This window comes from Hirundo rustica, chromosome 1 (assembly GCF_015227805.2).
Source record: "Hirundo rustica isolate bHirRus1 chromosome 1, bHirRus1.pri.v3, whole genome shotgun sequence".
Taxonomy (NCBI): Eukaryota; Metazoa; Chordata; class Aves; order Passeriformes; family Hirundinidae; genus Hirundo; species Hirundo rustica.
In genome coordinates, this window is record NC_053450.1 from 84,060,008 (window position 1) to 84,074,208 (window position 14,201).

At 38.6% G+C, this 14,201-nt stretch overlaps 1 protein-coding gene across 3 annotated transcripts in view; it reads right to left on the minus strand.

Moving 5' to 3' along the window:
• Positions 1-14,201, minus strand: part of PIGN (phosphatidylinositol glycan anchor biosynthesis class N) — a 99,900-nt gene that overhangs the window by 68,665 nt on the left and 17,034 nt on the right. For all 3 annotated transcript variants that reach the window (XM_040073427.2, XM_040073434.2, XM_040073417.2), the window contains exons 3-7: positions 13,252-13,373; positions 12,036-12,134; positions 7,935-8,041; positions 1,735-1,859; positions 395-525 (exon numbers count right to left, since the gene is read on the minus strand). In XM_040073427.2, coding sequence (XP_039929361.1) covers positions 395-525; positions 1,735-1,859; positions 7,935-8,041; positions 12,036-12,134; positions 13,252-13,373 — 584 coding nt within the window. The remainder of the gene's footprint in view (positions 1-394; positions 526-1,734; positions 1,860-7,934; positions 8,042-12,035; positions 12,135-13,251; positions 13,374-14,201) is intronic.

Below are 14,201 nucleotides of genomic sequence, written 5' to 3' on the forward strand. Positions count from 1 at the left end.
AGTTTTTCACCAGGCCCTGGACAGATTTCTCACCTTTTCCAGGTGCTTTAGAGCACCTAAGTGAGAACTGTATCTCCCAGAGGGGCTGGAAGAAGACCAGATTTGCTGCTGGTAGCCAAATAACACCATTTCCTCCTGCCTGAGGTGTTTTTCTGCAGCAGTCTTTCTCTCCCTACTAGCAGTCACTGAAGAAGTTAAGCTTTAACTTAGTGTCTTTTTTCTGTCCAGACACAGAATACAGCTGTCACAGCAATTTGCATAGATTTTCATACACAAGCAACACTTAGGATACCAAATCAAAGCAGGAGTTCCAAAGCTTATCATGGGACAGGGCTCTCTAATCACATACCAGATGCCCATAAACTCAACTAACTCAATATTTTAAAAGACTCACCCCAATCTGTCATTCCATGGTCAGAAGTTAAAATAAATGCAGTCTTTCCATCATTTCCATAGAAATTGTCAATCAGTGAAGCAATTTCTTTCACACCCTCGTCAACTTGTTTAATATTCTCCTGGTACTCCCTTGAAAAATAAGAAGAAAACATTATATTCAAGCTGGCTCTCACACTTGGTATAAAGCAACTTATCCATGCTCATAAAGCCCAGTCCATTGAGTACAGACAGCCTTAACCTCAAATGAACATCAAGCTAACAAATGGCTTCCTAGATCCTAGATGTAAAATCTCTCCTTCTCTGAGTCATACTGAGATGCTAAATCATTGCAGCACAATTTGAAGATTACTGAAACCACAGTTTCAAATGGATTTATATTTCAAATCTGACCTGTCCTTGACATAAGACAATTTTACTACTCACAGATACCAGGCAAGTTAAGCAGAATGACAAAACTAAGGAATTCTGGAAAACTCAAACACCTTAAAAGGTAAGTTGCAAAAATTACTTTAAGCTGGTAAGCAAACAGCAAAGATCTCACCAGGGAGTGTTTTGAGATCATTCATAGATCAGGACAGACCCTAGTTTTCTGGAATTGCAGCTAAATAAAAAAAAATTATGTTTTTAGAAAAAGTGACCATGATTAACTTTCAGACAACTAATTTTCTATCTTTTGCTGAAGTCAGTTTTAAAACTCGGTCTTTAAAAAATCATATAAATGAGCATTAAACATACAGCAAGTATGAACTTTAGAATGATATAAGAAATCAGAGAATTTTACAAGTGCAAGGATCAAGAGAGAGACAAAACCTTGCAAAGCAGGACATGAAGAAATTAAAAGAAAGTTCTCAAGTGACACACTTCAAGATGAAGTGGTGATGAGCACTGTTAATCTAAACTCTTTGCTTTTTTCAAGTGTAATGAGAAAAGCCAAAACATAATGCTAGAATTTGCAGCCACTGTTGCTGAGCTTACTGTTGTCTATAAACTCAACGATATCACTTCAGCAGTGGAGTATCTGAAAACTGTATCCATTTTATGTTTAAAACTGCATTTCCTACATATCCTCCAGATTATGTGTTTGCTATAACTAAGACAATTGCTAAAAATCAGGAGTATATCCTGACATACTGTATAGAGCAAAAATCTGTCATTTCTGCAGATGGGACCTTAAAAAAAGCAAAATAACCCCAAAAGCTCAGAATGTAGGTGATCATGGTGACATATATGACCCCCAACACAACAAGTCTTGTTTCTGGCTTGATAAATTGCACTGTTAAAAAAGTTACAGTGTGCATTTAAAACTAGTAAGAAAGATATGCTTAATATCTCAATTACCTTGAGTTTGGCCGATGAGCGTGTCCATTGGTGTCTATGCCTAGCAAATGCAGGAACAGAACCACTTTCTCTTCATTCAGTGCAGAGAACAATGTTTGATTGCTTCTGGAAGAATTAAAGAAGCTCTGCATGGAATAAGCCATTAATATATTAATATGAGAAAAATGGAAGAAGATAAGCATCTTATTAAAACTAAAACACTGCTGTTTCCATGTCAAAATACTAGTAGTTATTAGATTTTAAAAAGAGGAAAAATAATTACTTCCCAATTTACAGCTTGAAGGACAACTGCTAGCAGTACAGTCACTTCAAATTTTCAGCTTATCTAAGACAACATTTACTTTGAAATGTTCTTTTGTTGTTTGGGGGGGCTTTTTTTGTTGGGTTTTTATACGTTGATTTGTTCTGGTTTCATACAGAGTTTTTTTGAGTTTCTGCAGGCAAAAATACATCATCCCTTCTTTGCTTCCTGTATAAACAAAATTGATGAACCATTCCTGAGTGCCACCTATGGTTCTACATTTCTATTGATTTACTGAATTTAAATTGGAAGCAAAGGTCTCAAGTCTTCTTGCTTTGGAAGCAGCTTCTGTAGGACTGAGATACCAAGCTACAACATATTTGCAGAAACTAAATAAAAACAGAACAAAACATGACATGCTTTGCAAAAACATGAATTACAGAACATACACCTGCCTTGCGCATGTCCTACTTAAGCATCCCTGAGGCAGATGCCAGGGGAGGATTTTCCCCTTGGACTGAATGAGTCTTGACACGGCTATTCTGTGTTAGACCAGCCACATTACAGCAGTGCAAAATGCAGGCAGCAAAATGCATTCCAGCATCAGATCCTTAGGAACAGCACTGCCCAAGGAAACAAAGTTGAGTAGGGTCTTAGTTCAAAAAGCATCTAGAGGACTTTTCAGTACACTAACATCAGTGAGAGTGTCTTTGAACTTCATGCAAGAGTCCAGGGAAAATGCTGGTAGAGGCAGGGAAGCATTTCTGCCACTAAAGGACCGAGCAGTCCGCCACGCAGCTGATAGTGATGGAGCTCTTAAAACCACAAGCTCATAGCTTGTATAAACAAAAGTCACTGCACCCAGAGGAAGAATAAAGTGGCAGCGAGGATATCAATGAGCTATGCCAGGAAACCATAGCAGTATGCAATTCCACTTTTCTAACTCCCTTAGTACACACAAGTTGCATGGACTAATATTTGCATGCTCTCAGCTTCTGCTCTTGTCCAAAAAAAATCAAGACCAAAGTCCAGAGATATTTTAAATAAAGATACAAGAACAAAATCCGATTGCGTTAAATAGCAATATAATTATTTTTAAGGAGATTTTAAATTCCCACAGAGATCAGTCCACCTGCACATATTTGACCACAGACTGAAGAAGCTTTCCAGAGCACACCAGTAATTGGCAGAATACAATAAAACTCTGTTTCCTTAGTTTTAATTATATAAAAGGAATTCAAAACAAAGCGTATCAAAACACACAAACAGGAAAACTCCCAAAATTAAATCCCAAAATGTAGATCAATATTAGAAGGCATATGTTCTGCTATCACAGAATGATAAAGCAAAAGAAACCACGCAGAAGAAGGCAAGGCTTGAGCTCCTCCTCTCCCACCAGATGAGTCCCCATGATACACCAAAAGCATCCCACTGTCCCAGCCCACCTCGTAAGCCAGAGCAGCAGCAGCCAGAAGAGTTTGCCCAAATTCTGGCCAATTACAAACAAGACAAAATGAAGGTGAGTGCAACCTAAGATGCGACGTCTTTTCCCAGAGCAAACAGCAAAGTTTATCCCACGAAACTTGAAAAAAAAAAAAAAAAAACAGTTTACTGAAAAAAATCCCAAGAAACAACAGGAAGCTCATGACGAGGAGTGAGGGCGGATAAAGGTGGTGAGTTGGCAAGCAGGTACCAAACACACTAAGGGCAAAAATCACTTCACCTTGCTCTGGACATCACTGAACTGTTTGTTTAGAAGTATCCTTTTATCTCCTTACAGTCTCCTAAAAGCCTCTTCTTTTTGGTACTCAGTGTTCACAAAACTTGAGTCCTACCTCTACTCAACACTAGTTTCCAACCCATCACTCTATTTTAACTATCTTGTTGTTTCACTCTTTTATTCCTGCTTCCCTTTTATTTCCTCTATTCAGCAATATTGCCTCCACTGTATATGTAGGCTGAATCTCACCAAGAAGTTTCGGGGACAGCAGTAAACAACTCAGAGGCTGAGAGCACTCAGTTTTCCAGTCTCAAGAAAAAGCAGCTAAGGTGGGGCCCCATTACTGTATACAACCATCTACCATGAAGGTGAAGGGAACCTCAATCCTTTGATTGAGCCAGACTGACCAGAGGGCTTCAGAGATGAGACAGGGGGAAACACAATTTGGAATGTGGAAAATTGCAGTAAGACAAAGAGACATTTAAAAATTATTCGGTAAACCATAACTATAACCAAGTATTGGAACAGTTGCTTAAAAGGCTTGTCCTCAGAGATGCTCAAAACTTGACTGGGCAAGGCCTGAGCACATTGCTCTGACTGAACCTCCTCCATGAAGAGAGCTGGACTCAAGACCACTACAGCTTCCTTTCAACATTCTTTTTTAATGATTTAATGATCAAACTTTTGTTTGATTTTCTGGCAACAAAATAATGCACTAGTCACAACTGATATGCAACAATGAGATGAGAATGACGTTCCCCATTAAAATGTTTACAGCAAGCTGTAAACTTGATTATCATGTAATACTAATTAAACTACTACCACAGCATTTTAGTTAGAACTATGTGAAATCTTGATCTAATCATCTCCCTCTTCAGATGGGAGAAAGCAAAGAAGAAATGAAGACTACTTAGAAGGTCTAACAAATGATTTACAGATGTCTGAACAAAATATGAGCTTTAAAATATTAAACTTCTAAGTAATTTGGGACTTTTCGTTCCCTCAGTGCATTCCATGGAAGCATGATTCTCTAGTAGAGCTGATAAACTCTAGTTGCTGTTGCTGAGTGCATGTACTAGAGAGACCAAACAAATTTTTTTCTTTCACAAAGCTCCTTAATCTATGACAACTTAATTTAATTGGCTGCTTAAAGCTGTGCACACTGATTTGTGCTGATGGGAGAGTTTAGTTATGCCAGTTTTCAGATGTAAAAAAAAAAAGTACAAAGGCAGGACAAACGACAAACATACATGCCAAGTTTAGATCCATTGAGCATGACCATGCACAAGACACTAACACATCCAAAATAAATCATAAAACCATTGGACAGCTATTAGAGCAGAGCTATCTGTATTGAAATCCACTGGCACAAATCAACATCCAGTCACAGCACTGTCTGCAGAGCTTCAAAGTTTAACATAATGCAATTCTGGACTCCAGTCACCACCCTGCAGTCTGAAGGGACAGTCTGAAAGCTCGGGTGGCCTTTCTCTAGCAGAAAGAGGACAAAGGAAGAATGGAATACTGTGTTCCAATTGAGAAAAGAATAAAGGAAAAAATCCACAATTTTTGGCCATCTGTATCTACATGTCCCTTTCTGGGAGAAGACATTAAGTGAATACCTTGAACATATCCTACCCTTTGATCATAATAAATTGTGGTTAGGCCATTATTGGAACTCATCTCCAAGATTAAGTTCCTGGAATTTTAAACTTTTTACCCTAAAAAAAAGTTGAACCTTCCAAAACTATTTTCCACTAAGTATTTTCAAAAATCAGAAATGCATCAACAAGACCATTTTTTCCCATTAGTTAATCTAGACTCCCAGTATTTTGCTCCTTAGTTTCTTAGCACAGACATCAGCTATGATTTAGGTAAAGGTTATTTAACTGAGAATCATTGAGCCACATCTCAGTGATTAAAATCCATCCCTTAATTATTTTGATGGCTTCATTAAAAAAAAAAAAACAAAAAAAACCACAAAACAAAACAAACAAAAAAAACCCCAAAAAAAACAACACCAAAAGACCCCCAAACAACCCCAAAAGCAGAAAAAAAACACAGTCCATCAACTCCATACCCATCTGGAACTCCAAACCACTCCCAAGTTATTACTGGCACATTAATATTGCTGCAGATAAAAAACCCACACAGTCTAGTCCATGGTGTATTTTCCATCCCAAGAAAGGCTTATGATCACCTCGTATCATGAGGAGACAGGACAAGAACTATCAAGTGGCATACATTTTTCTTCTACTCATGATTTAAGCATAGACACAAAAAGTAGTTAGAGTTTACCATCTCCTGATGGTAAGTTACTATTAGATAGAATTTTTAAAGAGAACAAGCAATTTCAGAGTGCCAGCACTAGCACCCAGACACGAGCCAGCCATTCTTCATTTTATCCCCGTGGTTTTTTTGGGGCAGAGGAAGGCACAAGTGGCCCTCATGATGCTTGGGACCTGTGGACTGCAGATTGGAGAGGAAGTACATTTGGTGTCTTTTGCTTCCTAAAGAGGGAGAAAGCCAGGGACCACATCCAGGGACCACGCTGGCCAACGTAAGAGTTAAACTATATATTTTGTTAAGTACTTGAGATAAAACACAGAGGAAAGAGTAGGCAAAACAGAATTTAGATTCCAGCATACTGTCATTCCTACTTATATACAATCTCACAAGCACAGCTGAAAGTTGTTTGAGCTATAATTGCAGTGATCTTGGTTTCAGTGAGCCTCAAGTTTCGCACTCCTGAAGCAATTGTTGATGTGTAGTTGAAGAGGTGATTAATGGAATGTGTGGCTTATGCCAGTCAATCAAGTCCTATCCATTCACAGTATGGAATTTAGATGGGCAAAATAAGTCTTAAAAATAATGGTGCTGGCTCCAAGGAAATAATAATCAGTAATAACATATTTTAAACGTATAGTTATAGCTTAAAAGGATAAATGCCATTAGGTGTTCTGAAGTAAAAGAAAGGTAGTACCAGCCTCACATACTTGTGCAGCTCCAAATGACAGCAGGGTGCAACTTTATGACAACAGCTATTCAAGTGTAACTGACAGCCTAATTTGATTTGTATTATTCATACGCATTACAACACACAACATGGCACAAGTGCACATTCAGGGAGATGATGGCACACCGAAAAAATCTTTTCACCTGCAAACTCAGAAAATCACTTCCTTTGAAAATCTGCGAACTATAATGAACTTTTCCACTCTGTGTCACTGTTTAAAGTAGAACCATCCTTCACTTTCTAAATAGATGATGATCTGGCTTTTTGATTTATTTTGTTTTATTTTTTGTTGATTTGATTTATGCTGGTTAGCTATACTAATGCATACAGCCCAAAGATCTTGTTAAAAAGGTGTAAGTATTAAACTCCATTACTGTTGTTATGAGATACAGAAAGTAACTCACTTAATTGCTTCAGTGATACAGACAGTGCCCACTGCCAGCATTTCTTAGTCCAGAACAAGTGACGTAGCATAGAATAACAAATACAGGAATTAATGAATAATCAGAGATCATGTGACTTGGACTATTAACACTTATGGTAGCAGCGTCACAGAAAACAGTCACAAACCAGCATTGACCCATCAGCTGAGCAGAGCACTGCGTCAACAAATTCTACAGCTCCAGGGTCTAAGCTGCCAATGGCCTCTGTCTCACACCTTGTCCCATAAAACAAACTGTGACTTCTCTGGCATCCACAGCAGAGTGTAAAGCACAGCAGAAAATCAGAAGCCACCTACATTTATCAGGAAAAGCCACACTAAACAAATAGGGTACAAGCTTTACAAAAAAAAAAACCAAAAACCCACCAACAATAATATTGCTTATTTTGCTTTCATAATGAAGACTTGTCATTTCATCCATGCTGCAATACCTGCTATAAAATCCTTAACTAACTGCATTCAAGATCTTAAAGGGTCTTTAGCACTGCAAGATGGGATTCACATTAGAGACAAACAAGAAAAGCCAAGAATATTTTTACATGGTACTTTTGTTAGCGTTAGCTTTTTAATTAGCATCGAATGACAAAATACTTCCTTTAAGCATCTATTACATTTGTCATGAAAGTTGATTCAAGAAATTTTTACTTATGACCCCAAGTGATTGGTCTTTCAAAACTTTTGTACTTTCTAGTTTTATGATAGTGTTAACATGTTCTGTGATAAGGTTAACATGCAACTGTGCTTTTTACAAGGAGAGAGCATGAAAAGATTCTCTGCTTACCTTAACATGATCAAAAACCCATATGTCAAGCTTGGCTGCATCTTCTGCTCCAAAGTCTTCACTTTCTGCTGCATAACAAAATGTATAAACGTGATCTCCAGTAGCACCTGCAAAAACAATACAGATGGCACACAAGATACAAGGTTTTTTGCTTTTCTCATAGTCAAAAATACTTTCATGCACAGGAGTAAAAAGAATGATGATCTTGAAAGAAGTCAAAGAAATTTTCTCCTTATTTTAAACTTTCCCACAATTAATCCTTTTTGGAAGCCTGGATAACATTTTACCTCATTAGCTTATCAGCACCTCAGAGGCATTCCTGAAACAGTGTCATCCAGTATGCTCAGACAAGGAAATAAAATATGGAAAAGCAGATAGGAGAAAACCAAATCCCAGTTTAAGCAAATTAAACAGAATTTGGTTTTGAAACAAAGAATTTCACTGAGAAATTTCTAACCAAGGAAGATTTATAGTCATAGTCTCACTTGAACATGTGTTTTGGGGGCAGACTGTTTAAGAAAAATATGCTTGGCTTTCAGTAGTTCAGCTGAATTATACAAGACAATGCCTTATCCATGAGATCTCTTCCACAGGAAACCATCATATATAACAAAGGCATTAGGAGGGATACTCCTAATTGTATTTCAATTCTAGCTATCAAAAGCTCAGTGGAGAACTTTAGAGAGACAATATTCAAAGTCTGCATCTTTAAAACAAGCATCCAAAACAGAAAAGGGAGAACTACTGGACTTTGTCCAGTCACAAAGTACAACACAAGGGCCACTGACGTGCAAACACAGCATCTGGACAAGGAAACTTCATTCTCTGTTCACTGTCAAGGGATCAAAGCAGAGAAGGGAGGGGGTGGGGGGAACACAGACTGGCAAGAAATTAAACTTCAGAGGTCCTGAAAAGATTTGAAGCTAGGTGAAGTTTAATTAAATAATTCAGTCAACAGCAGAGCTGTTACAGTTCAGGGGTGCCATTTATACTGCGACTGTGTAAACTCCCAGAGAGGAAAATATTCTTCAATCAGTTGATGACCAGAGAGAATATAACTGATCTGCTGGATGTCACCATTATATAAGGAAGTTGTGTAAGCTTCCAGGCTTGTGAATGAACTAACATCCCAGTATAAGGCAGCTGCTTAACCAAGATTATGTGGAAACCCACACAAAGGGATGCAGGTATTTCAGGCCAGGAAGATGAAAGCTGGCACATATATTCTAGTGCAGCTCTTCCCTGTGCCCCTGGAGATGTTACTGCTACTTATAACACAGAACACACACTGCAGTTCTCAGCCTAAAAGAAAAGGAAGAAAATGCTGCCAGGCATTAAGAAGTAAATTCAGGAGTTCCAACTGGTGGATAAATGAATTCAAAAGAAGAAATAAGTCCTGTCTATCACTGCCAGGATGACTGATAGTCTAAGACAAAAGAATGCTGTAGCATTTTTCCACAATGTCACAGCAAAACTGAGAAGTCCTTCCTTGAAAATGCCGCACCAAAGCAGCACCCAGTTTGCAAACAAAGCAAAGGAACACATCTACCACTTACCCATTTCTAATTTCTACCAAAGCAAGGCAAAACAAAACAGTCCACCCAATCCAGCACTGCTATAAAGAGAAACAGTGGCAAAATGAAGTCATACCAGTAAAGTTTTGGGTTTTTTTTAATAAGAAATTCTACTACACAAAACATTAGAAACTATTATTTTAGTTCTGTTATTTGAGGGGGCAAGCAACAGTATGCCAACACTTTCTCTATGTCTGGGGATAAAGAAGCAAAGATGAGATAGAGAGGCAGAAGAAAGCCAGGGATGAAAACATACTTTATAAGCCAGCACAGAGCTCTGCTGGATTTGACTGATGCTATTATACTATGGGAAATAACTGGAGGTGCCAGAAACTCCCAAACAAGATACCACCTACTGCTTTTGCCCTTTTTTCTGCCACTATATCTCACACTCAGCATCAATATTCAAGTATTAGGATCAGGGATGAAGTTATCACACTCTTACAATAAGATTTATGCCCCTCAGAAAGTGAATGCCTCGCTCTGCCAGGGGGCAGGTCCTGTCCCTGACAACCCTGTCATGGGTCAGAGTCCAAACAAGCAGGAGAATTTGCCAGCAAATTTTGCAGGCACAAAAGAGGGGGAAAAACAATGAATACGCAAAAACAGTCTGACACTGAGCAGGACAGAGTGTGGCCATCAGAGAGCTGTCATCAAATACAGCCACATGAGGGATATGAGAAGTTCTGCATCATTTCACAATAAGGAACTAAACCAGAAGATGGAGAGGTCTGTACGTCCAGAATAATCCTGGCAATGGTTTGTCCCAGTTGTTCCCATGATCTTGATGATAGCTTTCTTCATACTCAAGTTAAAACAATGACTCTAACCCTTCTGGAAGATTCAAAAAAAAAAAAAAAAAAAAAAAAAAGCAGGGAAACCCATGAAATGAAAGGCAATCTGGGTGCAACAAACTAGTACTACTTCTCCTTAGAGAAGCAACAATCTCAGATCCTTTTTCAGCATTTGATATTTAATACTCTAGAATATACTCCAATGCACACTGCTGACAGAACAGTACAGGTCTGTATTTTTCAGGTCAAACCTCAAATCCTGGCAAGTCCAGAAGAGAAACTCCTTTCCCCCTCTATACTATAAAACTTGGCCTCTTTGAAAGAAAGGCAACTATCTTTTTCTAAAAGGAATTAATCTATCTTTCTACCATGAGAAATCATGATTCATGTTCTGACACAGCATGTACTTCTCAGATACATGACTGCACTTAAACTTTGCTAACTTTGGGGGATTTTCCTCCCCCTGCAAACAAAGCTGCACTCTTGGTACCACTCAGAACAAGCCATAGAGAGTATTATCCTTACACATCTCTTCAAATAACATCAAAGCTGCTCACAAGTCTTCTGCTTATCATCTTACTCAAACAAAACCAGAAGAAGGACAGGGCTCTGGGAAATTCTTGAATTCCCCAAATATTTTCCCAAGGACATATCCCTAAAAACACAAATAATCTGCGCAAGGGCAACTACCTTTCCCCTCTCCCCAGTCACCATCACATTATTTCCAAATACAAGCTGTAATCTGAGGTCATGGGAAATTATCAGGAGATATTTTTACAGCTCATCATAAATTTATGAGGCTTAAGCAAAGAGCAGAAAAGAGGGGCGTGGGGGGAATGTCAGGATGTGAGGGGGAAGTGACATGAGTTCAGAAAAAGTTCAAGAAGCATCATGAGAAATACGATGTATATTTTCTCTAAAGCAATATTACATTCCATTCCCCTATCCTGCCTATCCCATTTTTCTTAATTGTCAACACCAATGCCTACAACAGAACAGAACAGCAGCATATGCCCTTAGCTTGCCCACTTTTCACTTGAGTCTATTTATTCTGAGATTATGCGAAAGGGTGTATTATGCACTCCTTCCTCCAAGGAAACAACAATATTAAACTTGGAGAACCTTTAAACCTTTGAAGCATTCCTCAGCAATCTCTGCATGCTCAAACAGCAATTGCACTGGGCTGACAAGACTTTAACAGACTGCACACCACAGGCAAAAGACCTCAGCTTCAGGAATAGTACCAGGGAGTTCCTGCTTGCATACAGTTCTTCCCTTTACACATTAATGTTCTAAGCAGAAGCAGGATAACTCCCAATAAGCCACTTCTTCGGCTCCAACAATGAAAAAGCACGATTGCAGTTCCATCTCCCAGCTCACTGGGAGCTGCAGGCTTGAAGAATAATCCCAGCTTCAGACTTGCAAAACAAGTGTTTTAAACCTCACCAAAGAAAAAAATACCATGTCCTTATAATTTAAGCTGTGTTCCTTTAGTATTCTGGCAGGATTATCAAAGGCCTATGTAAATGAATAAGTAATAAACAGTGATACCCTCATCAAAAGCTTGCTTCTTTTCCTCCACACCCCATCTTCATGTCACAAACTAGAAATCAAGTATACAGAAATACGCTAATTGAAAATACTTGTTCCACCTTCTTCTCTAATTCAGAAATGCTAAGTGTCAATTTTACTACCTGATAACTATGTTAAAGATTTATAAAATTAAGTCTTACCTTTCGCAAACATTGGCAAAATATCTGGGCTTCCCCAGCTCCAGGTATATTTACTTTCATTGAAAACAGAGTCAAATTCCACTGGATTCTCCTTCCATCCTGTTAAACAAACACACTTACATTTAAATGGCATTGACAGAAGATCTCATTAACTATTAGAACTGATAGCCTGTGCAAAATGTTGTGGGGTTTGTTTTTTTTATAAGTTTCCCCTATATTATCTCACAATGAACTCCAATTTGTGCATCTTGATTTTAATTCCATTTAAACACCTATTATAATTACTCCCCCATTTATTAGGAAGGGAGCTGAAAACCTAGGCCAATCTCATTATGCGGGGTTTCAAACAGGCAAAGCACAGCTGGTCTACCTTCTAAATAGCTAACATTTTCCTGAATTCTGCATCTCCTATTGCCTGAACTCAGTTCTTGGCATTTCAGGCAATAGGATACGCACATCTATTTCCAGAAGTCACGTTGTACTTCCTTACAATGAAACTTTCAAGATTTTCTGTTTCCATGAAAAGGCACTCCACAGAAATATGAAGATGCTCTTAACTCGGTATCCCTGCCAATCCTGCATTTGTAGTGGTTGTCAGAAGGAAGAAACTTTTCATTAGGAACACAGACAAGACCAAATAATTCCTCTCACCCCCCCGTCCAAAAACAACACACATGACTAGTGTTCAGGCCTGGAAACCTGGGGGAAGGCAGAGGAGCAAACAAAAGACCAAAACAGTAATGCAAAGGGTTGCTTTGCATAAATAAGCCTCAAACACACAGTAACAGCTCTGGACAAAATATGGGCTTGGGGCTTTTACTTTATTTTGCTCCTGATTCTCCAACTCAAGCTAGCAATGGTTCAGATGAGACACTGCAGTTCATTTGTTGTTTGCAACATCTACTTAGCCATATCCTAGTGCATCCCAAATGATAATTGAAAACTCTGTTACCTGAAGAAGTGAGGCCATAAGTTACTTCTGCTTTTAAGTTCAGGCTGCTAAATTAAATCATATTAAAAAATATTAATTTATGTAAGCTATTTTCCTAGCTATCAATATTAGGAGTGGGAGATCCATCCAAAATTACTGTTTTCCATATCATCTTGGCATACAAACTACAATGCAGGTATTTATCAATAATCATCCAGAAACCCAGCACATCACTGAAACACCGCACTTTGGAGGACAAAATTCAAAGCTTTAGGACCAGCCTACCTTTAGCAACTGCACTGACATCTTCATAAAATCCAGCAATAAGTGCAACGTGCCCTGGCCTGGATTCTGTTGGGACCCGGGTATGAGAGATTCCCCAGCTGCCATTATTCTCTAGAATACCCCTGAAAAAAGGATTCAAGGCAATTAACATTCATGACTTGTCCAAGCACAACAAAATGCAGATAAAAGAGTGGCAGGTAGATGTGAGGCAGGAAATGCAAAAAAAAAAAGCCCCAAACCCAGACTAAAACAGATTTTCACTACCACCTGCTGTGCAGTAAAACAAGCAGAACATTAACCTGCAAGTAGTTCTACCTTACAACACCGCACAGAGAGCATTACTACTGCGGCCCATCAGCTCTGCAAACAGATGAGTTCAGCCGGTGTTCTAATACATTTCAAATTAATGTACTATTTTTTTCTGCTGCTTTCCTCTTTAGCTTCCCCCCCCCAACAGATTGTTATTCCCTGGTGTTATTCTTCTTTGTTCTTTCCACTTAGCCTGAAAGTGTCTAGTTCAATCTTATCTTGCTCTTTAAATACACTCAATTATAATTATCTCTTGTGACCATGTCTGCCTTTATCTGTGCTGAATCTTGGAAGCAACACCAAGAGAATTCGAACCTCACATAAATCTAGTGTGCAAATAATCTTGGCAACAAGAAGAAAATTTAAGTAAACCTTGCATCTTTTGCAATTACACTGAAGTGATGGAGAATACATTCTCACCACATACACAGAAACACAATCAAGTGTCTAGGTTTTATGCTCATACAGTAAATAGTTACAACAGAAAAAAAAGCAAAGAAAACAGAGGACAAAGCCCAAGCATAAGAAACAGCCTCATAAACTGTTCTCATCTGCCGAAGAGCTGAACATCTGGAGCCTGTCAGGAAGCAAGAGGTGAGTGTTACCATATGCTGTTTTCTTGTCTCCATCTTCTGGAAGAA